The sequence below is a fragment of the Halichoeres trimaculatus genome, unplaced genomic scaffold (genome assembly GCF_033239565.1).
Source record: "Halichoeres trimaculatus isolate MK-OKI-2021-1 unplaced genomic scaffold, fHalTri1.1 fHalTri1_scaffold_18, whole genome shotgun sequence".
Classification (NCBI taxonomy): Eukaryota; Metazoa; Chordata; class Actinopteri; order Labriformes; family Labridae; genus Halichoeres; species Halichoeres trimaculatus.
The window spans coordinates 26,064,250-26,091,368 of record NW_027437196.1 but is presented as its reverse complement, the minus strand read 5'-3'; the positions used below and the strand labels follow the sequence as shown (position 1 = coordinate 26,091,368).

The following is a 27,119-nucleotide window of genomic DNA, read 5'->3' as shown; positions in this document are numbered from 1 at the left end:
TTCAATTTGTTTTGGAAAGAGGAGTTTTAATCGTCCCTATTTCAGTTGAACACGCTCTTTTATTGTGTTGGTTCTTGATGAGGGTTAATCAGGTGAAACATTCTGCATTCAGGTATCAAAAAGGTTGATTGTTGAAGGCCTCTTGAAAAACTTCAGAATGAAAAATCTAAAAATGACAACAGAGCAGTCTTTATGTGTAAAAAAGTTTTTATTTAACAGCCGATTCAAACAGGAAATGTAAAAATAATCTAACCAGTGTGCTTCAAGAGGACTGCTGGTATATAAAACATATAATCCAAACATCTTAGAGATTACTTTTAAAGTATCATAGGTCCTTTAATCTTACTATAAATAGACAAAAGAAAAAAGCTGTACAGGCAGAAGAATCAACACTGAGAACAGGAACTCTCCTATAAGCAGTAGCATCCAGTCATATGATGACTGACGACTAAACAACAATGTTTACATCAACAGAACTTTATTTCTTTGGTCCGTCCGTCCGTCAGAACGCTCCATCCATCATCCTGCTGGCCTTCAGCTTGGAGCTCTTGCTTGGCTCGGTGTTCATGCTCATCCTCTTCACACACATTCACACTTACACACACACACACTCACTCAGCTCATAGACCCACTCAACATAATCGCTCAGCGTCTGGACAGGTCACCTCCTGTGAGGGAGAGAAACAGAGAGACTGATGGGATCGTAACTCCACATTTAACATGAATCAAGAAGAAAAACCTTTCCACTGCAGGAGAGAGGAAATGAATTTTTCTGGAGCATCTTAACAGCAGGGGTTGATAAATTCTTCTATATATAAGTTTCTACACTGGAACAGGATAAAAGAATTACAATTAAAGAAAATGCAACAGCTGAATACTAACTAGGTAACTAAGTAATGACCAACACTTTTACAGAAAGTTAAAGAGGGGTGTTATGCCTCCCACATATTTTTGACACATATATTAAGTAAGAGCACCAGATCTTCATGAAATGATGTCATCACAGGTGGATCACCATGGTGGTTCATGACACATTGGAGTAGTGGGCCTCAAACCATAGCCCCGCCCACAACAAGCCACCAGAAGGCTGGCCAATCAGGGGGAAGGGGGAGCCTTTAAGAGCCAGCAGTTTCAGACAGATGCAGATATTAGGGTTTTATAAATGACCAGCAAAGGAAAAGTTGTTTGTGGGTTTTTTATATATATATATTTTTTTGTTGTTGTTGCTGTGAATCATTTAAAACTATACTACTATGGGTACCAAAGGGACAGTATAAAGCATTTCAAAGAGCATGATACCCCCTCTTTAATCGTAACTGTGCTCAGTCTTAACAGGGGTGTTCATAGGAACATCCATGGGATGATGAATCTACTTACACCTCTACCCACTCTCTTCTTTCAATAAACATCTGCAGATGTTTGGATAACACAATGCAAAGAAAAAACTTTACATCTAGTTTATCTGGAAACTCTCTGCTGAAAATAAAAGCATTCTCACTGAAAACTCAACACCCACTGCAGCAAACAGAGGCTCTGACAGGAAAACTGAGGTCCAAAACTATCATTTAAAGCAGGGAGGAGTCCCCCACTTTAACAGGACTGGATGACATTGACAGCTCCGAGCTGACAGCATCATTTACATAAAACTTGACAGCCATCAGCGACTGCAGGGCGGGGACAGCGCTGTGTTTCTGTCTGACACATGCAGCAGCTGAGGGGAATGTCTGATTTATTCAAACAGGGCTTATCGGACAAAACAAATCCTTTAAATCAGCTCAACGTCTGATCATGGATTACTCTCTCCCTTTTTAGAGCACGGTTATCAATCATCCTGTTTCTTCAAAGTTCTGTGTTTGTCTCCTTTTACGCTTTCATTTCCTTAACTAGTCTGACTTTACAAAGTGACACCTGCTCCTCCTGGGGGTAAAAGAGACACAGACTGTTTTACAAACTGCTTACTACATACTGCATGAGATTGTATGTAATATGTACTGCATACTGCTCTTGAATATGGTATAAGTGGTCTTTTTCTTAGCTTCACTCTTTTTTTTTTTTCATAAAGTAGAGGTAAGGATGATAGAAAAAATGTTTCTGTAGCAGAAAAACACAGTTTGGAAAAAGTGAATAAGTGTTTTATGGGGACACTGATGGACACCTATGAGATGGATGTCACTTCTTTAACGACTACAAGTAACACTTTTCACCAGGTGTTTCTTTTGCTTCACTTTATTGTTACCTAGTAGACTATCTAACATTAGCATTGTAGTCTTAACACTAACTCATGTCCCAAAATCTGTTATACTGCAGATCTTGCTCTCTTTCACACACCTTATTTTCTGGACAATAGGTTTATAGGCAAGTATTTGTATATTAGGAGGTTTAAATATTTTTCCAACAGCACTTCATATGTGATCATAGTTAAGTTTCACTTTCTCTTCTGAAAATGCACTCCTCCCCGGCTCTACTGTGAGTGTCGCTGGTGAGACCGGTGCAGTGTGAGCTTAAATGAGCTCCATTGGATAAAGGTCTTCACTTTTAAAAAGTTACAAGACTTTTGACACTAGTTTGTGACTCAAATCCTGCAAAAATGCTTACAATGGAAATGAGTGAACTTTTATTTCTCTAAATCACGTTATCAGGCGATAAACACCAAGAGCTGTCAGGCTGTCCAAGCTGGAGATGCAGAGCCTCTGTTGGCACACAGTGCCATCAGGGCCAGGGAGATTTAACCCCATGTATGAATTTAAAGCCCTTTATTCATAAAAGTATTCAATAACACAGCACTTCATTAATTTGATATAGAAGTCACACCTCACTATACATCTCAGGACCAGCCAAACTACAATAACTAGCACTGCTAGTGTAGTAGGCAGTTTAGAAGACAGCCACAAGTCCGGCAAAAACAGTGTCAAAGTTTAACTGGTCACAGGAAATAACTTTAGGTCAGAGGTAGCTTTCAGTCTCAGATTTTTCAGACCACATTAAGTTGTTTAATATCACAGCAGATGTCCAACATGATTTGGTTCTGCTGGAGGTAAAACCTTGTTAAAGGTTTTACTCATGGTGCCCTAAGATGACTCCTTATCTTGATGGCCAAGATAAGATGACCATTAGCAGTTCTAGACCAGCTCATGTTTTGTCAGAGAGTCCTGAGGAAACAATTGTTGTAATTTATAAATAAACTGACTGAATGAGATACAATGATCAAGGTGATACCCCAGAATCACACAGACCGATAAAAGTAACTGTAAGAGTCTTATCTTTACAATTTGATGATAAATGAAAACATGCAGAAAAATCTAGATCATGATATCCTATATCAATCAATATAGTATTGTAGCCTCATAGCATTATGGTCTAAGTCAAATTTTAAAGTTTTCAGAAAAGAAGAAAAACATTTTATGTTTATTTATGATATCTTGTATATATTTTTTATATTTTTGTTTACCAATTAAATTTTGATTTAAATTTTTTTGTAGGCAGTTATTCTAAAGGGCTAACCTTATGTAGCTGGCATGCTGGAGCTGTCGACACTGATAGAGAGGTGTGTTGGAAAGTTACTGAAGTAGTTCTTTTGGCAGAAAAAAATGAAGGAATAAAAATTTTAAAAAGTTAGTCGTTTTAAAAATCAGCTTCCTCTTTGTCTTCTGTAATAATTTGAAGTGCTTGTGGGACTGTTTCATTAAATTATCACGCTCGAGGTTGTGATATTGTAGTGTAGATCAGACATGCTGATATCCAGATGAACAGCACTTCCTCTGATAACCAAAGGCTCAAACCAAAGAAGAAGAGCACTAAGACAACACTGATACCTCCCCTCTACAGCTGCTGATGGTGGAGTATAAGTTGTTTTTCTTATTCTTCTCTATGACGGTAAATCAGTTTGATAAGGTACCACGGCAGTGTGTCTGTCTGTGTGTGTGTGTGTGTGTGTGTGTGTGTGTGTGTGTGTGTGTGTGTGTGTGTGTGTGTGTGTGTGTGTGTGTGTGTGTGTGTGTGTGTGTGTGTGTGTTTGTGTGTGTGAAAAGAGACAAAAAGGGAGAAAGATCTAGATAGACAGAAAGAGAGGAAGAGAGGTGACAGTGCACTGATTCTTTGTTTTTAAGGTGTTGGTGTGGTATATGTCAGCTGCTGCTTTTCAGCTCAGGCAGAGTTGGAGGCACAGAGTCTGACATTTCAGAAGTAAAAAACTATTTTTCCTCTTAATTTCTCCTCATGTCCTTTAACATGACACCAGGGATCAACTTTTCACACACTTCCAGTCACTGTAATAACATGTTCAACTCCAAAGCTGCTCTTTATATCAATCTTTGTTATCCCGTCTGGTTCAGTCTTGTGTTTGTTCTAAGTGTTTGTGTGTGGATCATCGGAGGTGAATCAGCACAACTTGTCCTCGATAATCATACTGTATGCATGTGTGTGTGTGTTTGAGAGTGTGTCCACACACTATCAAAGATTGATTGCTATATTGACCAGAGCTGTCAGACGTGATGTCAGCATGTGTGTCATGTTGGAGGAGAGTATGAGCAGGGGGGATGTTCTGTGTGTCCTGTGTGGCTCCATCCAATTAACTAACGCAATCAGCCATGTTGATGAATGGATTAGCACATAATTGCTTCAGAGGTGGGATTCTTGATTGAATTATTCATGGCGGGCAAAGGCAAGCGTATGTTTCACTGAGATTACACTGTATGTGCATGTGTGAGATGTGTAAAAGTGTGTGTGTGTGTGTCAGTGACTGTGTGGATGTGTGTGTCAGCGTGGCGTTAATGGAAAGTGACAAAAAAGTTGTAGCAGGAAAGGAACAGGCTGTCTAACAGGTAATTTAAAAAGAAATAAAACAAGCTCCTTTTCCCTTTTGGATTAAAGCTCTGAGCTAATCTAAAGGCGTACATGGAGCAGCCACCTGACGTCTCACCTGCCCCGTGTGTCAGCAGCTTTCTGCATCAGTGGAAATACAAAACAAGTGGCGCTGTGACGTGACCAGACTGACCACAGTCCTGTTTGAACACCTGCTGTGACTTCATATGTGAGGTGTGGCTCAAACCTGTGCTTAAAGCCTGCAGTGGAGTCCTGATCTTTAAAGGAAGATCACTGAGAGAGGTAAAGGTTGATCTGTTATTGAGATAATCCAGTTTATTAAAGATGACTTCATTTTCACTATGAGCTCTTAACAGAGTCAGAACATTGTCTTTGCTGTTAAAGTGACTGTTAAATTGAGCATGGAGGTTTTTGTCACAACACAGTTTAAGGGTTACATTAGAGAAAAAGAAATCTGAGCTTTTAGAATACAGAAGCAATATTGCAATAATGAATCTGTAAAAGTACAAAAATATGGCCCAAAATGGAAGGCAAAGTATGATTTTATAGACGTGTTCACAAACTACGTCCTCATAAAAATGTGCTCACATTTGAGCAACAGAAGGATTGTTTAGCTCCATTCATTCAGAGGAGTTGTTGTTAATTTAACACTAAATCAAAACTGTGAGCAACATAAAAATGTCTGGTTGTTCTGTGATCAGTTCTCAGAAATGATACTTTACCATGGAGTCAACTTCTATATCCAGTTCTGACTGTTACAGAGCTACAGGTGTTTTGGAGCAAAAAGTGACCGTGTTAACTGGTGACTCTCAGCTGAATGTGTCAGTGATGGTCGGCTCAGAGTCATCAGTTAACTGGGTCACACTTTACACTGAACCACCAGGGGTGTCTGTGGCTGTGTTATTAAATGTGCATTCTTTATATCCAACCTCAGGTAACAAGGTTTGTGTGTGTGTATATATATCAGTAATAAACATTTTATTGGAAAATAAAAAGTAAAAAATATTTTAATAATTTACAACTTCCTATGATTGAGGATCTATAGAGTATGTCCCTCAAAAAACATGTTTATCTGTGTTTAAATTTTCCCATTATATACCCCTATCCGGACAATGTATCCCACAGGATACAGACATTCACCTTATTATCAAAGCTGTGTAGATGTTATTCATTATCTCTAAAAAATAATACATAAATTCATCCTAAGGAACAATATTTTATCAAAACAAGTCCTGCCAAAATGTAATTTATATGAAAAAAATGAGGACTCCCCCCATGGTCACTGTCTTTTCCCACGTAGGCTGCCATTTTGAAATTTGATAGAAATTTATCCCTATTATTTTGAATGCTGGCATGAAGCCACATAACCTGGTAATTGGCCCATACCCCCCTAAGTTTTTCCCAAAATAAAAAGTTTAAATACTTAATGCCCCTCCCCCCACAGCCTGCCAGATGTCCGTATCTCCCAGGATACAAAAACCATTTAAGGGTTAACCTGTTCTTTCAGTAAGTTTAAAATACAAAATAATATTCTGATAGATTTGGTGCAGTTTTCTATTGTGACATAGTTTCCTGGCTCCAAGTTTGAGACTCAGCGGTCTGTGTGCTCTTTTTGATTTGGGATGTTTTCTGGTTCATTAACACGACACATGTCTTAATATTTCAGTCTGGTAAGTGTCCACGACTATGGCAGTCACAAGAATTAAGTAACTTGTGGGTTTAAATTCTTTTCTGATGTACACACTGGATTTCTCCACTAAAAACCTCTGTCAACTGAATGTCTGTCCACTTGTTGATGTTTTCCATCCATTCACTGATTTCTTGCAAACATGTGAATTGTTATTTAAAATTTGGGTTTTTTGGTGGTTAACACCCTCAGGTTGCTTAGCCATCCCTTGTACTCCACAGGACTCCTGTAGGCGAAAAAGCGTGCACATCCATACCAACGCCATCACTGTTTACAAACTCTAAACTGGTCTATAGATCAAGAAACTGAGTCTATTTGCTACAAGAATGAAGCAGTAATCTTGTAAGATTGAAATGATACGACAAGAGGATAGTTAAGATTTTTTAGACAATAGCCTGGATGTCAATCTGAGAGAGGATATTAGAGGAGAAGACAGGCGCTTAAGCAAAAATGAGAAGTTCTCATTATACGCCAGATTACATTTCACGAAGCAGCAAAGATGTCGAGTCTACTTTCTGTCAACTTTATTCTTGACATCTCTTTTTGTTAATGTGGCCCTCACACTTCATCATACTTTAAGATTTTTAAGGTCTCTCTGATTTGAATTTTTGGGACATTTTTTGCTAGGAAAGCTGAAGGTGGATGGTAACACTTGGAGCAGAGACTCATGATTTTTAACCCGCACCTTCTTTTTTCTGGTATGTTTCAAATCAACACTCAGAGGTGTGAACACACTGCCACACCTTTGTTCTGGCTGATAGATCACACTTGTGGCAACGCACCCTGCTGTATTGTGTGTTTCACATGACACAATACCATCAGTTAAAAAAAAAGAAAACATAAGGATCATGTTTACTGAGATGATAAATCAAGTATTTTTTTTTGCAGATAATCAGGTGTATATTTTGTATATGTGTTCACACACATCTTCCTATCTGAGATTTAGGCAGGTTTCGAGCATAGCAACAGCATGTTAAAGGATGTTGTCTCAGTGTCAGACTGGTTACAGATTAGATTAGTAATATGATCCACACATTAGTAGCTGAGCCCTGATCACAGAGTTAGGTCTTAAGTCATTTTGTTGAATTATGGACGATAATCCTTTTTCTCCGTTAACTTTGATTGGTTTAGAAACTGAATCCTCCACCTGGGTTTGAAGAATCAAGTTAAGGGAAAGAGAACTGGAAGGATTGTGTTTCCTAGCTGATATGATGCCAGAGTTAAGTCATTTTAAGTGGATTTGAGAGCTTTTCTATTTTTCCACTTTAGCTAACATGAAGTTGTCATAAGAAATAAAATATCTGGAGAACACTCTAATTGATCCCCTACTTTTAAGCACCCCCCTGATCTCTCATGTCTGCAACATGCAGAGCACACCCCTGTCCCTGTCACGTCTCTGTGTCTGCAGAGAGCCTGAGGTCTGTAAACACGGATCCTCTGCACACATTTTCAAATCTATTTAAATTCTGCCTCCTCTCAGTGACATGAGGGATGCACATGCAAATCCTCACGGCCACATTCATTATTTCCCACCTTGGCAGCTGGTGCACTCGCAGCTGTGTATGACAGGCAGGACGACCGGCTCGCTCTCTCCGCTCTCGCACCTCAGGCTGAGGAAACGGACCGGGTTGTCAGGGTCCAAACGGTAACTACAGCACTCGCACACTGACTGGAGGTAGGGTTCCTGCAGAGACAGAGGGAGGGAGGGAAGATGAAGTGATGGAGGTGCATGAGTGAAGAGACAGAGTAAGAGGGTGGGTGTGAGAAAAGCCAGAGGGATAAGGTGGTGCAGGCCAATTAGGAGAGTGGAATATGTTGGGTAGAGGGTGAAATACCAGGTAAAGAGATAGAGAAGGAGAGAAAAAAACAGCAAAGAGGAGGAATGTAAAAAATATATATAGGAGGGTGTGAAACTATCAGCAGGAGGAGGCATGAGGAAAGAAGCTGTCGACTTAACATTAAACCTTGAGACATTATACACTGCAGTGTGCTGAATACAGAGAGGTTCCTTACATTGAAAAAAACATCTACAATAAACAAACTGAGATTAAAATACATGAATTTTCTCAGGTCTTGAAAACATTGACTTTAAGAGCTCAAACATGGATGCTTCTTGTGATGACTCCAACCAGAAACTTACTTTTTACTGAATGCCTAATTGGTCATTTCGTGCTTTTGTGTGGCTTGCTAGGTCTGGGATATTTTTCTGTTGGATACAGTGGTACATTTACAGATGGCTAAATGAGAATTATGATATGTATCTACATTGATTGATGGATCTGGAAAATCATAATAAAAAAGAATTTAAAGAAAAAGGTCAAATATGTTTGAGGCACAGAAACAGGAATGGAATATTTTCACTTTTCTTTGCTCCTGAAATAAAAAAACCCACCCTCAGCTATTTGCATGACAGAGGCCACTTCCTGAAAATATTTTTCCTGAGTCCAATTAGTCCAAGGAAGGAGCCAAAGAGGAGACTGTGGCAAAGTAAAAATGTGCAGTTTCAGAGGATGATGGATAACAGGAGGAGGAGGGAGGAGGTCCAGGATCACAAACTCACACCTTCTAATGTTATTTAACATTAATTAGTCCTTCAGACACTTTGAAAAGTCTGCAGCCACTGTGTGCATCAGAGCGTGAGCCTGCATGTGTTGAATTCTTCAGCAGGTGGTGAAGAAAGACCAAGTGATTCATGACAATTCATTCCTGCTGCTCCCAGCCTTCAGCTGATCAATGGAAGGGGAACTTCTCAGCGCTGCTTAGTTGCTAGACACCATCCCTGGTTGCCACAGTAACAGGAGGTAATGACACATTTGGCGGAGCTGATGTTTATTTTTACTAATCTGACTGGCTCAGTTTTTACAGTGCAGGTCTATTGGAGCCAAAGATGAATAAAGTCACCATGGCGATGAAGTAATGAGCTCTTCCTTCTGAGGATGAAAAGATAACGAGTGAAAGTCCAAAACGCAGATGAAGAGCAGAGAATCACTCACACATGTGACCTCTGCACCAGACTCAGAACATCTATATTTAGATCCCTGTGACTCAGCTGATGAATTATGTATTTTTGTTTACCTGCTTTCATGTCATCCGTGTGAGAGGATTTCTAACCATAACTGAAGTTGACACAAGTCAGAGGCTATTAGCTGTAACCTACAGGTGTCTGAGTGTTGTGTGTTTGTTGGTGGAAAAGTGAGATCACAGCAGATTAACCAGAGATATCAGGTCACATGATGAAGTGGGCTTTAAGATGCTCCTGAAATACAGATACTGGAGGAATGTCTACACATGGTAAAAACATGGAATCTGAGTAATTTTATCTTGTTATTAGTCACAACTGTCTTAAAGGACTTAACATGAGCCACATTCACCTTACAAGTCCAGAAAAGTCTCAATTCAAGGTATTAAATATTTCAATTATTGTTCTGTAAAACAAATCTGGAAATGAAGTAAGAACTATTTACTTGTCAAGATGCTTGTATCAAGATTTTTTTTCTATTCTGGGGGATTTTCATTCCTTTAATCTGAGAGGATAGACCAGTGGATGGAGCAGTAAAAAGGGTGAGTGCAGGAAATGACGTGGGAAAGGTGCTGCAGGTTACACCCAAACCCAGACCCACCTGCTTAGGACCGGCCTCCTTGCATGTGCGACCTATTCCCAAGTTATACCAGCGGCCTGTGTTAAAACAGGTTTAAAAACTTGACAAGTACATTTTTCTTTACCCACTGGAAGAATTTTTCACTCTGTACAAGAAATTCAGGCGTAACTTGTCTTTTCATGTCTTGAAATAAGAATTTTTTTCCGGACTCGTCAGGTGGATCTCAAATTATTAGTTAGGACAATTTTGAATAATAATAAGGGTTTAACACTCTAGTTTTTTCAGTGTAGGTGAGATTAATGATTGAGCAAGCTAGATTGGGCTGAGAGTCAGAATTTGCGTGTTGTTTGTGCAGTCCAACTGTTGAAACCTCTGAGCATCACATGATGGGAAACAGTTTAACCCTAAATTTTTCCTTATTTCTTTTTGACTATATTAGCCCTTTGACTTCACAGTGCAGACTATAATTAATCAGGCTTACAGTGAAAATGGTCCACAATGAACAAAATACTGGTTTTTTGTGAATTCCTTGAGTGAGATTAGCCATAACAAACCATGTTTTGTTTCCTCTTGTCTTCTGACCACTCAAAGATAAAGATAAATAAAGATAAAATATACTTTATTGATCCCCGAAGGGAAATTCGTGTTGTTTGGGCTCATCTTCCGATTAAAGGGCTTCTACATTTTACATTGAGTGATTTATGAACACACTGATAGCAGAGCATCACTTTGTCAGTTTTAAGATTCAGTGTCATGCACAAGGACAACTCAGACTCAATCAATCAATCTCTTTTTACATAGTGCAAAATCATAAACCTTATCTCTATTTGGACTGCAGATCTGGAATCAAACCCAGACCTTCCTTTTTTTCTTAAAAAAAAAGAAAAATTATAAATAGATTTAAAAAGCAAAACAAAAACAACAACAACAACCTTCCAACTGAAAGTTAACCAACTACCCCTGAGCCACAGCCAGGACCACGGTAATATAAATCCTCAGTGAAAACTTTCTGTCTCCCCTCTTCATATCTTCTGCAACATTTAGCCTTCATGGCTGCATTTTATCTGTTCCTCCTGACTACAGCTCTTGTTTTTATGGGGATGTGTGCAGAGCTTGCAGAGAAGAGTTTGGGTTGGCATAAAAGTTTGAAATTGTTGCTCCTAAACTTCAGAGCTGTCTCTCACTGGAGGAGGAAACTGTTGAGACTGTGGACATTTTTCAGACGCAGACAAGAGGAAGACCTCTCTGTGTGGCCTTTCCTTAATTTTAACATTTTCCTTTTAATCTTTTATTGTGAAGACCTTTGTGACCTCGAATCCTAGAAGATATGTTACTGACTTACAGTTGATACTGCTGTCATGATTATTATTTTTTAATCTTAGACTGGAGCTTTGGTTTGGTTTCTCATGGCTGACATAAAGAAAGATTGTCTGTGTCAAACGTGCTTCATTGTTGATGCTTCGGGAGAGGTAGGCACATTAAAAGTTTGAATTAGTATAATAACTATTTTGTTTCACAGTGTGAAGACTTTTATTAAAACAGCACGTAGCTTTGAAACAAATTGGTTCCACTACTTTTTTGGCACGTTGTACCTCCTGTTTATGATTTAGGTCTCAGTACTCCACATTTAATGAAAACTGCATAAATCTCAAACTGTGGGGTCTGAAACTGCACTAAATGATTAACACATCTGACTGTGTGGATAAATTACAATCAACAGTATTTAATCTGCCTCCCTTTGGTCCACTCTGCTGCCTGTATCGATTTCCGCTGTGTTAAAGTGACTCTCATGTTAAGTTAATAAGTCCATGCAGGCAGTAATATCTCACTGTGAATGTAAGATGTGTCTTTTTTCTGTACCTCCAGAATGACATCCGTCCTGGACAGACAGCGTCCCCTGCAGAAGCTGACCTCCACGTTGTCAAGCCGACAGTCTCCCTTGGTGATGTTCCTGACCTGCACGTAGCGCCGACACTCGGGGACGGGCTCGCCTGACAGAAACACAGAGAGGAGGCAGAGAGGGGAGGAAAGGGGGCAATCATTCAGGGTGAATCAAGAGTGGGAATCCAAAACTGGAGAAAGCTTCATTTGAGTCTTTTGTGTTTTCATGAAAAGGGGAGAAAAAGACAAAGGCAGAGTAAGAGGCAGATACTTCCTCCCAGAGAGCGCTGTGACATTGCCAGACTCTGTTGCAGCATGTCTTCCACTGGGAGACAGATTAAAGCCCCAATATAGGTTCAGTAATGTAATCTCTCACTAATTGGGCACTGAAGCACTTGCCTTATAGCGTCCTATATAATGAACTAAAGAGCATTAAAATTCAAGGACGTGGTTTGGTGACATGGAACATAGGGAACAGTGAGACTTTCACATATGTGACTTTAATATCATATGCTCTGCCTTTGAATGTAAACTGATTTTACTGTGACAGCCTGTTCACAGGGTTTTTCAAACTTTATCAAACATAAAATGCTGTGGCAAAAGTCCTGAGTGAAACTATAAGAGGCCCATGTCACCAGTTAAAAATGAAATAAGTCCCTATGTGATACTCAGAACGGATTTCTCATTTCCCTGGTTGTTTTATATCTCTCAGTGCCACAATTCATCTCTAAGATGCTGGGGCCAGAACTTTACACAGTGAAGGAGCATTTTGTTATCATGCAGCACAAACCAGGAATAAACTCCCACATGATGTGAGACTAACCCAAACTTTTTAAAAGTCAGAATGTCCTACTTTACGCTGCTGAGTTCTAAACGGCTGCAGACTTACTATTAAACTACAATTTTACCATTTCTCTGACCTATACTCTATTACTATTCTATAGAACTGGGATGAATTAACTTTAAATCTCTAACTAATGATATCAGTGAAATGAATTTTGTGACAAATTACGTGTAAATGTTCTGTCAAGGTCACAAATCAAACCCAAGTATATCGAGTAAGGTCTCACTAAACTACATTTGGACTGTGCATAGGCTGCTTATATAAAGCTAAATCTCTGGACACTCTGCAGAAACTCAACAACTCTTAAAGCTGACGTCTTTAAATGAATGGATTGATCAGGATATTAAAATGTGAGAGTTCAAAAATCACATTAGAGGACACAACACCAGATTTAAGTTGTGAAATGGAGCATACAAATGTTTCAGAATGTAGGATCAGATTACTTATTATCAGATTATTCGAGGCTATACATGTTTTTGTAAGGTCAAAATAGTCTGAGTATGAGAAACAATCCTGATAAAATCCAAATCCTGATCCTGACATAAAAACATCCTGACATAATTTTGCCCATACCAAGAACATGTTCCTTAGTCAGAAGCAGAGTTTGCTGATGTTCACGCAGCATGTAACACTGCAGAAAACTGACCACTGATCATCTGGGATCAAGAGACACCTGAGGAACAGGTGAGCTTTGATTTCATCAGTCTGTGATGATGGAATGAGGAGGTTTGAGCACTGAGAGACTGATTTTCACAGAAAACACTTAAAGAAATAGTTTAAAAAATAGAGCACTTGTGGTACTTTCAGGGTTAATGAATATGTCAGTGAGAGCTGCTGGCCCTTTGTCATTTTCACAAAATCAATTGTGGTCCTGTCTGAGTAAAGTTTGGACACCCCTGCTCTCAGTCGTGTCCTTCTGGTTGTAAATTTGTTATTTGTACTTGGCTTTATTAATCTGCAGAGCACTTTAACTTGCGTGCGTACATACAATGTTTTATACAGATAAATTTGCCTCCCTTGCCTTAAGTTTTCTTTAGTTTTATATAATAAAAATAGCACAGACATCTCTATAGAAGGAGGAAAGTTGCAAAAAGTATTGGTCATAACTCTGGCTTCAAGATGAAAAAATAAACTGCACTCTTCATTCATCATTGGTTATATAGCCTATAAGATTAAGTCAAATGAAATGTCTACCTTCACCACTCATTATACCTTAAAAAATATACATTTGATTTAAGTTTGAGTAGATTTTGTCTCAGTTTGTTGCACTAACCTGGAAACTGCTTTCTGCAGATTGGACAGCAGCTGCCTGGCTCCTCCACCTTCACCTCCCCCTGAAAGACAGATTTAGTCAAACACAAGAAGTGACAAGCAAAAAAAAAAATGCCAATCATCCTTATGTGAACACCCCTACATAGTTTGAGGCACAACACTTTCAGCGTACATTTCTTTTAACAGTTACAATGAGCAAACTTTGCATACAACAGCAAACTTTCTTTGAGACAACGACCAACCTGAGTGACCAAGCCATCAGGTCTTCAAATAAGATCACACAAACTCATCAGAAAAGCAGGGTAAACGTTGTTTCCTGTATTACAACAACTTTTCAATACCTTTCACATTTCTGAAACCCCATCCAGGATGCTCATTTGAAAACAGTTTGGCTACTTTTTGCTGAACTCTCACATCCATTAAAAGGAGATGCTGAGAAAAACTGAGCATTTGCAAAACCTTTATACTGCACTATTTCTTTTCAAGTCCAGAAGCCGCTTTGGAATAATGATTTTTTTTTTTTATCCTCCATTTGCCAAACAGGACATTTTCTGTTATTTGGGGCTCTGCATTTTCCTTTGGCTCAAAGAGATGTTTGCTTTTCCAATACTGCAGATGCAATGCAGCACTTCCAAACCTAAAGCCTCTCCAACTGAATGAGAATGCAAGGATGACATTTTTATACTTATTGTGCTCATAGTCAGATATAGCAATAGTTAATCAGGTATTTAAAGTGAGAGGGAAGTTCAAGATAATCTGTAAAACAAGTTGATAAGATATGTGAATCTGGAGCAGAGAAGTGGACCCTACATCCAAAGAAACATGCTACCATGGTGAAAAACATTTAAACACACTAGTTGTATAAATGTGTCATTTTTTTCATATTAAAATAAGTAACACAAGGGCAAATGAACCTCATCATCCAGGAGATGTGATCCAGCACAGAGCAGAGGGGCACAGACACAGACTATCACACTAGCTTCACGACCAGGGAAAAGAGCAGGAATTAAAAAGACAAAAAGTCACATTTAGACCAAAAATAGCGAGAGAGCGAGACAGTGACGTAAGGACACATAGGACACACACAGAGGCAGCGAGTCACTGAGGCGAAGAGACATCCAGAGCAGTCCAGAGACCAGCAGTGTGTCCCGTGGTGCCTCTGTCTGAGAATAGCTGCTGCTAGCATGCGAACTCTAACACATACACAGGAACACTTCTCCTAACCGTTCCCCCCGAGGACTTGTCCTCCCACTCCTCACACTGCCCTGAGCCTCCCCTCAGGGAGGGGGAGAGCCCACTCATCTGAAGAGCGGGAGATCACGAAGGACCATTTTTAAGTGTTTTAAGTTGAGATGCTTTTGGTGTGTGTTTGTGTTTGTGTGATGCAGCAGGATGTGCAGAATCCTGGTTACTTATCAGGAAAAAGGATAAATAAGTGGTGTCAAGATGCTGTGAGGTATAAAAATGAATTAAAAGCTCATGAAGAGAGAAACTAGAAAAATTAGTGGTGTTTGATGGGAAAACAAACAGAAATGACGACTAACCCTGAGTAATGATGCTGGCCTGTGATTATCCTGAGGACTGATATCAGTCTTTCAGCTCATAATTTGGCATTCACTGATTACAGCAGCAGAAATGTATCAGCTGCACCCCATCGATTAAACACTGGTACAGCCCTGTTTGAGCCTGCAGTTATGTTTTGTGATACCTGTGACTGTTTATTTGTACCGACGCCAAAGAGGCTTCAAAGCATGCTCTATTTTTACTTTTTCATTGTTTTTGGTGAAAAAAAGCTACATGGATGCTTGCTTTGTGGATTTGTGTGACTGAATCTGTATAAAAGAAAATATGGGATGTAATTATTTGAATTTAACAGCCATTGGATACTAAATACTAAGATAGAAACACCACTTAATTTATGGCATTGAATTATTTTTGCCATGAAAACCATGTATCTGAATTTATTTGTCTTGAATTCACCTGTTGAAAATTCAGATCCCAAAAATTCACTTCTTAAAAATTTAAGTCCCAAAATTTAAGTTTCATAACTGAACAACACAAAGAGTTGGGTTCATATGTATGAGTATATATGTCGGTGTGTATGTATATGTGTAAGTATATGTGCATATAGTTATAAGTATATAGGTGTATATGTACAAAGGTTTGTTTTTTCCTACAATTTGTTTTCATTATTATCCATTTGTTTTCTAGTATTATCTTTAATCCTCTGTTACGTATTGTGTGTTGTTTTACAATATTCAATAAAGAGTATTATAAAAAAAAAAAAAAAAAAAAAATTTAGGTTGCTTGAATTCAACTTGTCAAAATCAATTCTAGTTGAAAAAATCAGGTGGCAACATCCAGGGTACCCAGGACAGGAAGGGCATATCGATCCTGGTATAAGCTGGATTGGTATTGGTGGGAAAGGAGCCGATCCAGGCAAACAGCTCCATGCCTTTTTTCACCAGCGCTCTTGGCTACTTGATTTAAAATGTTACATTTGATGCACTTCTTTTGCTGCATTACCAATCTACAGGGTATAAAAGTTTACATTTGAATAGAATTTCTGTGCATTCTGAAGCTTTGTTTTTACCAAAATATGCTTAACATTTGAATATTCTATAGTTTTAAAAAAATATTTACTTCACTTTTTTCATCTACTCATTTTTTGCCTTTTACCCAAAACATTACCAGTTTAATCCCACAGTAGGGCATGCAGGTTATCATTTACTTCAGTAAATAACTTTAGTATCGGTATGGACTGATACCCAAAGCCTGGGCATCGGTATCGGTATTGAAATCAGAAAAGTTGGATCAGTGCATCCCTACCAAGCGGCAACCTCCGGTCTGAGAATATGAGACAATGCTTAAGTGCTAAAATCTGCTGTTTCTCAAGTGTTTGCTTGAGGCTGGCTCTGGAAGTAGCGGAAGTCACATACACACCAAGCCAAAAAAAGCTGTTTTCAAAGCAGAAATTAACCTATTTACAGCCTGGTTCAAAAAACGTCTCCTGTCTGAGTCGCTAATTTTACTATCGGCTCCCACTGTACGGGGGGTGAATTTTTTTCTAACGTGGCCGTTCAGATGATATTAAGATCGCGAGCTCCCCCAATAAGAGGCACAGCTGAGGGTCACGTGACGGCCGGCGCCCTATGGCTGTAGGCGAACCCCTTGCCACTATCAGTATGGCCGCTATAGCCATCGTGCTTCATTTTCTGTTCTAGAAACAGGCGGGTGATGTTTATTAACTGGCACATTTAAATTTTAATCGATCGGATCGGATCAGAATGTAAAAAAGTGTATTGGCCCATCTCTAGTACTGACATGAATATGGGAACGGGTTTATTTCCTCTCTTTGAATACAATCTTAACAATAAGATCTGTGCTTCAAATATAATTCTCATGACAGCTCTGATAATGGATATGCCTACATTATGTTGGCTGTTAAAATTCAAATAATTATGTCTCTTATTTGCTTCCATAAATTTGTGCTCACTCAAAGAAAGAACAGAAAGGTCATAAATGCCAAACAATGAGTCATAATGAAAACTGAATTTGTTTTAGTCATAGATTGGATTAAGCTGATTTCTGTTGACATCTGAATTTGTATCAATCCAGATCCCTCAATCACCTCATCCAGTCTCTAACATTTCAAAAGAAACTCCAGATGAGGAAAGAAGCATGTTGAAAGTTTTTAGTTTAATCAGAAGTAAGTCGTACAGTGAGCTGATTCCTATACAGCAGGTTCACTGACAGCAGAGGAAACAGATCAATATTCTTTTAGTCCCTTCACTGAGGCAAAGCCAGGTGCAGCTCCTGGAGGCTGCTGATTCGAGACTGCCAGCAGTGCATAGATGTAAAGACCGGTGTGCACCACAGGTGGACCAGACTGTAGCCTGTCTACTGTGAGGAGCTTGCTGTGCAATCAACCTCTCCTTTAAAGACCTGGATGTCAGCAGAATTTATTTTTACCCTGGCCTTTATTCAGCGTTGGCATTCTAAAGATATAAATTCAGCTTACTGTGTCATGGAGGAGACAAACTTTCCACTGTGACTTTCCTCAGCTTCATCATCCTACGGAGGGAGTGTTTTTAATAAAGTCAGTTTGTGTTTTATTGAGTAGTTTTTCATTTACAAGTTCATTTCTTACAGATTACACACGACCCATTTCCCTCTTAAATGTCTGGGATCTAGCTTTGCAGACAGTTTTGCCTTTATTTACCTAGGTTTAAGATGATACAACTTTTTTCTAACTGACTGTTAATGGTTTGGAGTCAGACAGCTAGAGAAGATTTATTTAGAAGTCCAGGATTTCTATTAGCCTTTCTGACTCCTCTCCATGGATACTGTGTAGGGAGGCCTTGTTGACAGCTTGCATTAACACAATGTCCTTTCCCTCATTTCAGAGCATAAATGAAACAAAATGTTATTTTTCAATGCTTGGAGAGATCTTACTCCTTTTAAAACAACAAACTGTAAAAGGGTTGGTTTTGAAACATATATAAATATATTTATCAGAATCTTCTACGCACCAAGACAGCAGCCACTCACTGCGTTGTCACAAGCACTTTTAAAGCGTCACACCTCACAGTTTTTCCACAAGAAGCTCAACTGGAGATCTTATATGTCTGAGTTATCCAAAGGTCAACATGTCTCAGAGATTTAATAAAAGGATCTGATTCCTCTCACTGCACAGAACAGACCATATGATTACTGACATTAAACTTTAACTCTGCTGCAAGACGACCAGCTGCTGCAAACGTGATCTGCAAGATATTCTGTGGTAAAGATCACATCTGCAATCACAAGGGTGCACTTGTTCTTATGGTTACTGATGAAGCAATTATCCAAAGCATATGCAAAATAAACTTTATATAGATGAGTCTTATGCAAAAGTCTGGCATATGCACACATTTAGTCTTATGATGAGCATGGTTCAACAGCTTCACAGTTTTGGGGCATTTATCAACACTTGCTGTCCGATTGGGTAAGAGGAGTTTAAGGGTACCTTAGAGTGTATCATAGCCAACACAAAAATTGGTTTTATAGAGTATTTTGTAAGATGGAGCTCCAGGAAAACGGTTTCCCACTTTAAAGTCAAAGTGAAACATTTTTCTTTCTTATAAAAGAACTATTTGTTGATTAATACAGTGAATTTAATGTATTTTGTGTCCACTGGTGCAGTCCCAAAGTTTTCAAGAACACCATCCAGTTATTGCCACAGTACATCCAGTTTCCACTCTTTAAAAAGGGAGTCATTTTTATGTCAGTGCTGGACAAGCCAGTGCTGGAAAATATGATCCCAACCAATCCACATCAACAAAATATGTGATGCACTGAATCCTGTAGCCTTCAGGTAAGGTAAGAGAACACAGCTGTTTTCAGCAGAACTTCAGATGTGTAAGTCAAGGTCTGCAATAAGATAATGGAATAAAACTAATCAAGGGGTTTCTCTTTCCTCTGGCTTATGACGAACCCCAGCAACCCTTCAGATAGATTTAGAAGGATACGGCTTATACCAAAGGAAGCTGACCCAACTTCATTTAGTGCTTAGAGTGTGATTTATTTATACAATGCGCTGAGATAAGGTATTTATCAGTACACATACAGCACTCCGGCTTGAATCGTGACAACAAGCAAACATTGTAGTAGCCAGCTATATGTTAGCGACATCGTCAGCCTGGTGCTCTGGCGTATCTGTAGGCTAACGTGACAACAAGCAAACACTTTAGTTTGTAAGTAGTTTAGTAGCTGTTTATATTTAGCGCGGCTGGCAGTCAGGTGCTCTAAAACATGTCTGTAAGTGTCAGTAAGTCCAGGTTTGCTATGTCCTGTCAGTCATCCACCAATCAGAGCTAACATAACCTCACTCTTCATTTTATTGATAGACCCTCAAGTTTGAACAGACCGCTGCAGAATAACTGCTGACTGTGGGCTGGAATAAACATTAGCACAAACAGGTTAGCCCCTGTGTTAGCCTTTAGCTCGGCTGTATCGCTCTCCTGTTTATCTTTCTTCTGCTCTTCTGTCATTTTTCTGTCTGACAGTTAGGCTCTAGTGTCCACCATCACTACATAATTAATCACAGAAATCGTTTTCAGCAGAAAAAAACACAGATCTCTGTGTTTCATCTCTTCTCATTACTCAACTTTGCCAGCCGCCGTGATGTTGTCATAGAGACCTAGACATTAGAGTCCGACCGAATACCCGGCCGGGCCGATTATGCCTGTCACTGATTAATCAACATCGGCCAAATCGAGCCAATTAAAAAATTTTTGCTCCGCGGAGATTCTGTCGCTCCTGCTCCTGTGTGTTGGGCTGCACGCTGCCTCAGTGCCTGGCCCCTCCATCCACCATTATCTAATGTAAGACGGTAGAACAACGTTTTAACGTCGTGTTAGTTGCTTTTTTGGGAGATAAACAGAGATAAATGCTACTGTTAAGTCACACGTCCACCATTATCTAATGTAAGACTATAGAACGACATTTTAATGTTGTGTAAGTTGCTCATTGTGTGTTTACAGTTTGACTTTTTTTTTCTACTTACTGTGTTTAAAGTTTGACTTCTTTATTTAAGGTGTTTACAGTTTGACTTCTTTATCTATTATTGTGTTTACAGCTTATTCTTATTTATCATTGGTTTAAACTACAGTTCTTATGTTGACAGTTTTATAATTTAAGTTCCTTGTTTTAATTTAATAGTGTTCCGTCTCTGTCTTGAATCATACGGGTATTATAATAATTTGTGTTTATATACAGTATATATCCTGTGTATATCAATGAACTTATTATATATATTAGACGATATATCGGATATCGGTCGATATATTGGATATCTGCCGATATATTGGATATCGGTTTTTTTTTTGCCCCCAGTATCGGTATCAGCATCGGACCCAAAAATCCCATATTGGTCGGGCTCTACTAGACATGCTGTAACTCCATAGACTCTATAAAACATGGACATAGCCTCCACGACGTCACCCGTCTGTTTCTGAAACCATGAAATGAAGCCAATCGCCGTATGCAGCCACATTTACTATGACACCAGCTGTGAGTTACCTTTTGAACAGCTACAGGGCGTCCAGCGGTCACGTGACCTGAGCTGTCTCTCTGATTTGACAATCAAACAATCCTAATAACTCCCAAACCGCCAAGTTAGAAAAAAAATCACTCACTGTACAGTGTGCGCTGATAGTGAAATCAGTGTTTTAGACCCAAGCTGTTTTTTTTTAACCAGGCTGTAAATATGTTTTTTAATGTTGTAAAAGTCTCTTTTTATGGCTGGGTGTGACTTCTGGTCTTTCTGCAGCCAGCTTCAAGTGGATGCTCGATGAACAGTGGCGTTTAGCACTTCGACATAGGTTTCATTTTTACTAACCAGATGTTGCCCCTTGGGTAAATCAATCCAGGCCTTGTTGACCCGAACTGGAAGCTAAGAAGTAGCAATTAAATGTAACCTGCCACCAGCAATATTGGCGCTGACAATCTCATTTTAAATTTTGGATTACTATCAGGCAGATATCTAGAGGGGAGACTTTTTCAAGACCACTTTCAGACTCCTCACAGCCTTTTAACAAAATCAAGACTTAATTAGAGTCAGATGCTCAGTAAAGCATGCTCGTACTTTACGTAAATAAAGACGTTTTATAACCTCGGTTTATTAAATTTATACAGCCCAGTGTTGGTCTGTGAAGCATTGTCTAACAGATGGCTGTTACACCCATCAGTATGAGTGGATGCTGGTTTGTGGTCAGCACACAGCACTTAGAGGATTACTCTCCTTTATGGGTCTGTTCAGGTCTTTTGCCACGTGAACTGCAAATTGCATTGCACATAAAGTGGAACCAGTCAGTAAACAAATCAATTCAGTGATCAATGAATTGAATTTTATTAAAAAACATGCTTGTGCGAGACAGAGGAGACTGTTGGTGCGTGTTGCATCCTTTTGCAGAACAGCTTTGAGTAATGTTTTCAAACTCAAGTATGCAGAACAAGGAAACCAGGTTTCTGTGTTTAAACAGGAGGAAGAGGCTTTGTAAGACAGAGCAAAGGATCGTGGGAGGTCAGTTGTCAGGTATTGATCTACTTCAGCCGGTCGCTTAGAGAAAACATCCCACACGTTCTTGGGGGAGCAGAGCGTTTTCTCCCTGGCTCCCAGTAATTGAGGTGTTTCTGAACACTTTGTGAACTGTATGCTGGCACTGCTGCTTGAATGGACTGATGTGCTGCTCTGTTGACAGATTGTAACTTTTAATGTGAATCTTGGTTTCTGGATGTCAGAGTGTGACTGTTGTCACAGCAGCAGAACAACAAACTGGCATAAAGAGATGAGCTTCTGGTTTCAAACTCTCTGTACTCTGTTTCTTTAAAACCACATCTGTGCACATACAGCTGTGGGCTCAATTCAGCAGCTCATAACCTATGATCAGGTCGTTTCATGTCTGTAAGATAAACAGGCAGACAACTGTGAGGGTAACTGCTGGAAAAAACAGACAAGGATTTATTTTCTGATCTTGCCTTTCTTTTATTTAAAAGTCTGGTAGTTTCACCTTTTTAAGCCTTTAGAAATATTTAAACTAGAACATTCTGTTAAGGGACAACCTTCGGTAATGAAACTTGGTATCAGGCTGAAAACATTGGGATCCACTTGCCTCATTTACCATAAAATATATCTTTTCTCTGCAAGAGCTGCACTCGTAAGAACAGCAGCCAAAACCTTTTTTTACCCACAAATTTGAATCAACATCCTCAGGTTTTAGTTGGTTATTTCTGACACACAAAGCATGTCTGTGTTTTCATTTGTATGTCCATAATGTGTGAAGTACATAGCTTTATTCCCTAGTTATATTGGAATCAAATTAAATCCATCTTTAGTTAAGAAAATAAGCATTTGGATTTTGTTGAATTGTTTGGAGTCAATTATCTGCACACTACTCTCCTGATTGGCTTGTGCTGTACGTCACTTTGGACTAAAGAGTTTGCTAAATGACTTGTCTTGCCTTTTTGTACTTTGAACAAGCATTTGAAACCTTTCATTTACAAAGAAATGACTGATTTAAACCCTCTCTATAACAAACACCGATTATCAATACCAAACAAGCCATCAGCGCTCAGATCTTTAACAGTGCTGCACCTGAGCAGGCTCTACTTGTGTTTGTCACACCTCATTGGTTACTTTAAGTTTGAAATTTTACATCAGTCTTGTCTTTTATGTTTGCTATGTCCAGTTTATTTTGTAGCCACATCTCCCCTCCTGTTTCAGGTCACTTCACCTTGTGATTGTCATCCCAGTCCTTCATTGTTTCCACCTGAGCCCCATTACGACATATTACGTATAAAAGGCTGTGTCTCCCTTCATCCTGAGCCAGATCATCTCACCTTATCATTTATTCATGTGCAGACTTTAGCCCCGTTTCCACCAAGCAGTCTGGTTCGGTTCAGTATGGTTTGGCTCGGTTTGGTACAGTTAAGTCTGATCCCATTTGAGTTTCCACAGCAAACTGTGCCCTCTCTTGGTAGGAGGCTAAGTTAGATAATAGCGTGACGCCGTAGCAGCGAGACACAGTTTACCCCACTAATAAATCCTACAAAGAAAAAAAACGTAACACAGTAAATAAAGAGCACAGATGGAAGACATGCAGCATTTCATCCTCTCTCTTTGGTACAGAGCGCAATCAAGCTTTGTTTCAGAGAAGTCTGTGAGCCACCAGGAGAAATCCAGCAGCTGTCACGGGGTAAGTGATGATTCTTTCGACCAATCAACAGTCTGCAGTGTTGTAGCTCCACCTTCCAAGAGCGGTTCAGTCTGGCACCCATACGAAAGAGTCCCAAAAAAGTGGCACGGCTCATCTCAGTTACTTGGGGATCTGTCCCGGGATAAGTCAGTGGAAACACTACAAAATGCGTGCCACATTGAGACGAACTGAACCGGTCTGCTTGGTGGAAACATGGCTTTTGTCAACCCTCCATGCCTCATGCCAAGTTTTTGGATGTTTTGGTTTTCCAGTTAGATGGCTGTGTTACTTTTGATTATCTAGTTTCTTCCAGCATAGCTGTGATTCTTAGTTTCCAGCAGCAAAGTCTTGTATTTGGGTCTTTCTTACTAACCCTTGTCACTGCTTTAAGTTAATCAACAGAAACTTTTATACAACTGGGAGCTTTCCAGTTTGTTCACGGCTGCACCTTCAACAGCAACCAGGGTTCCTACAGCTCAAGCCAAGTTAAATTTAAGACTACTTAGGACTTTTCTGAGGCCGTTTGAAATCAAATTTAAGACCAAGTCTACAACGAACCACAACTGAAACAAACAAAAAAACAAAATAAAAATACCACATGATGTACCTGGGTGAGAAGCCACTTTAACCCAATGTTTATTTTGAACAAAACATCACTATTTGTCTTCTTTTTAACCCCATTTTTACAGCTTTATGCCTATTTTGCCCCCCATTCATCATTTTTTGGCTACTGTCAGAAACATTTTTGTAATTTTTACATGTTTTTTGAAATTTAATATCAAATTTAATTCCCAATTTTGCTGCCAAAGACTATTTTCCTAAGCTACTGCACATTTTTCCCTTTTTTTTTTTTTTTGGAATTTCATACCTATTCTGCACCTATTTATTATCCTTTTCCACTTTCGTACCATTTTTTCCCAGTTTTAGCAATTTCATCTCTTTTTTTACCTTTATTCATACACTTTGTCCCACTTCTAGACCATTTTTATATTTTTAAGCCCGCTTTTATAACTTTATTCCTATTTTGCCCCCATTTATTTATTTTTTGACCACTGTCAGAAACATTTTTTGAATTTTTACATGTTTTTTGACATTTAATTTCAAATTTAGTTTCCAATTTTGCTGCAATAATCAATTTTCCTGGGCCACTTTTGGATTTTTCTTTTTTTTCCAATTTTTCACCTTTTTTTCCCTCTCCAGGCACTGTAGTTAAAACCAAGACATGCGTCTGCTCTGAAAGATCCTGGATTTCTGCGCGTGCTTTTGTGATTACACGATGTTGCCATGACAATGAATCAGTGAATTCTTTTTGAAAAATATATACATTTTGCTAAATATTTTTTTAGTTCAATCTAACATAAATCTTATTGATGTGGTTAAATTTTTAAGACTTTTGGAAATTGGATTTAAGACATTTTAATGCCAATTAAGGCCTTATTTTTAGAATTATGAATTCAATGCCTTTTAAGACTTTTCAAGGATCCGCGGGAACCCTGGCAACAGAGTTAATCACACTGTTTATTCTTGTGTACACTATCATGTCCCTTTGTCTTTGTAAGCAAAGATGGAGGTTGAATGAAATTTGAGATGCATTGGGTATTCTCCTCTGCTTGCTCATTAGCTTCAAAAAGCTGTGTTAGTATCGGATTTCAAACCAATATTTAAGGGGATACACCTGTAAGTAACTCATGGACATAAGAAAACAGTAAATAAAAGACAAAAACACACATCAGAGAGCTGATCTGTCATGTTTCACTCAGGATCAGAGTGTGTTTCTTACCTCTTCACATTCAAGCGGGGGACATCTCAACTGGCACAGCTTTTCTCCGTTCACACAGCGACATGACAAACAGCCTTCATCCCATTCTGATCCTGCCTATACACACACACACACGCACACACAGAAAAACACACACAACACAGAAAATATTCAGATTAACTCACTTTTTAAATAAGGTAATGTGATGACGCCTATTATTCTGATTATGTGCAACAAGTTTCACATTCAGGACTAATAAATCTATAACAGCTCAGACTTCACACATTGGAATAATTTGGCTGTGGTAATGCTTCACTTACAGCAAACCATAATGAATACTCAAATTATCCATGATATTTTGTGTGGATGTGTGTGTGTTGTGGGAATCATTAAAGGTTGAGTTTTTACGTATGAAAGCACCCACTTAGGAGTGCTTTTGTGGCTCACTGAGTCATTAGGCATTACATTCATGAGGTCGTTGATTAGAAAACCAAAGAGGGTCTTTAAACAGACATTAGTCCTCAACAGCTGACAGACACGCGTAGAAAGACAGAGGGGAAATGAGAGAAAAGGAAAGAAGTAAAGCAATAAATGAGAGGGGCAGAGGCTGGCGTGAAATGGAGAAAAGAGAACGAGGGGTGGAGAAACAAAGCTACTGAACATGAGCTCTGTAAAAATGGAAAGACTACCGAGAGATGAAGCAGGTGGAGAAAAGAGGAGAGAGCAGCAAAAGGGAGAGGCACAGAGAAAGGAGCAGATCAAGAGGAGGGGATGTGACCTCTTGTCAGTGTATGATTAATTCTTATAATCCTATAATATCCCTTCCATCATAAATAATTCCTGGCAGGCTAGCCCTGTTGCGGTCCCAGGGCCGGCTTCCTACGGCACCACATACATAATTGATGAAAGCGAGGGCTGGAGAGGCATTGTGGTGTAATGTTGCCCGTGGGGCATGTCACTCATCTTCTAATGGGCCCTTCTCTATGAGTAAATAACACAATGGGAGTGAATGGGAGGGAACGTAAACACCACAATGTTAAGGTTCACACACACACGCCACAATACGGCACACACAAAAGGTACAAGCTGCAGAGTGAGCTGGATAGCAGATGTCTGTTTACTTTGGGTTTGCTCCAGTGTGTGTGTTTGAGCGTACCTCCCGTAGGGTGCCCTGGTCATGGCAGGGGCAGAGGGCTGGGATGACACACACTCCCTCCAAGTTTCGATAAAGCCCCTCCTGACACACACAGCCCTCGCTGGAGTGGCTGCAGTTGACAGGAGAGGAGTAAATGTCCTCACAGCTCCTCTCGCACAGCGGGGCCATCTCTGATGAGCTCCTCCTCCACTGCTCACCAACAGGACACGCTGCAGGTGAGGAGGAAGGTGAGAGACAAAGGTGTCAGTGAGGAGCAGAGAAAAACAGACAGAGGAGGGTAGGTGAAACAGAACAGGGAGAGAGCATTTAATCTCCAACTACCAGGAAAAGATAGGAACAATGGCAAACAACTGAATCATCTGT

General features: G+C 39.4%; 1 protein-coding gene across 1 annotated transcript in view; it reads right to left on the bottom strand.

The window, feature by feature from the left end:
- Window positions 1-229: 229 nt before the first annotated feature.
- sspo (SCO-spondin) overlaps window positions 230-27,119 on the bottom strand; it is a 93,470-nt gene continuing 66,580 nt past the window's right edge. The window contains exons 112-117 of the mRNA XM_074694077.1: window positions 26,757-26,965; window positions 25,622-25,717; window positions 14,106-14,166; window positions 11,968-12,098; window positions 8,042-8,192; window positions 230-668 (exon numbers count right to left, since the gene is read on the bottom strand). Coding sequence (XP_074550178.1) covers window positions 646-668; window positions 8,042-8,192; window positions 11,968-12,098; window positions 14,106-14,166; window positions 25,622-25,717; window positions 26,757-26,965 — 671 coding nt within the window. The 3' untranslated portion in view covers window positions 230-645. The remainder of the gene's footprint in view (window positions 669-8,041; window positions 8,193-11,967; window positions 12,099-14,105; window positions 14,167-25,621; window positions 25,718-26,756; window positions 26,966-27,119) is intronic.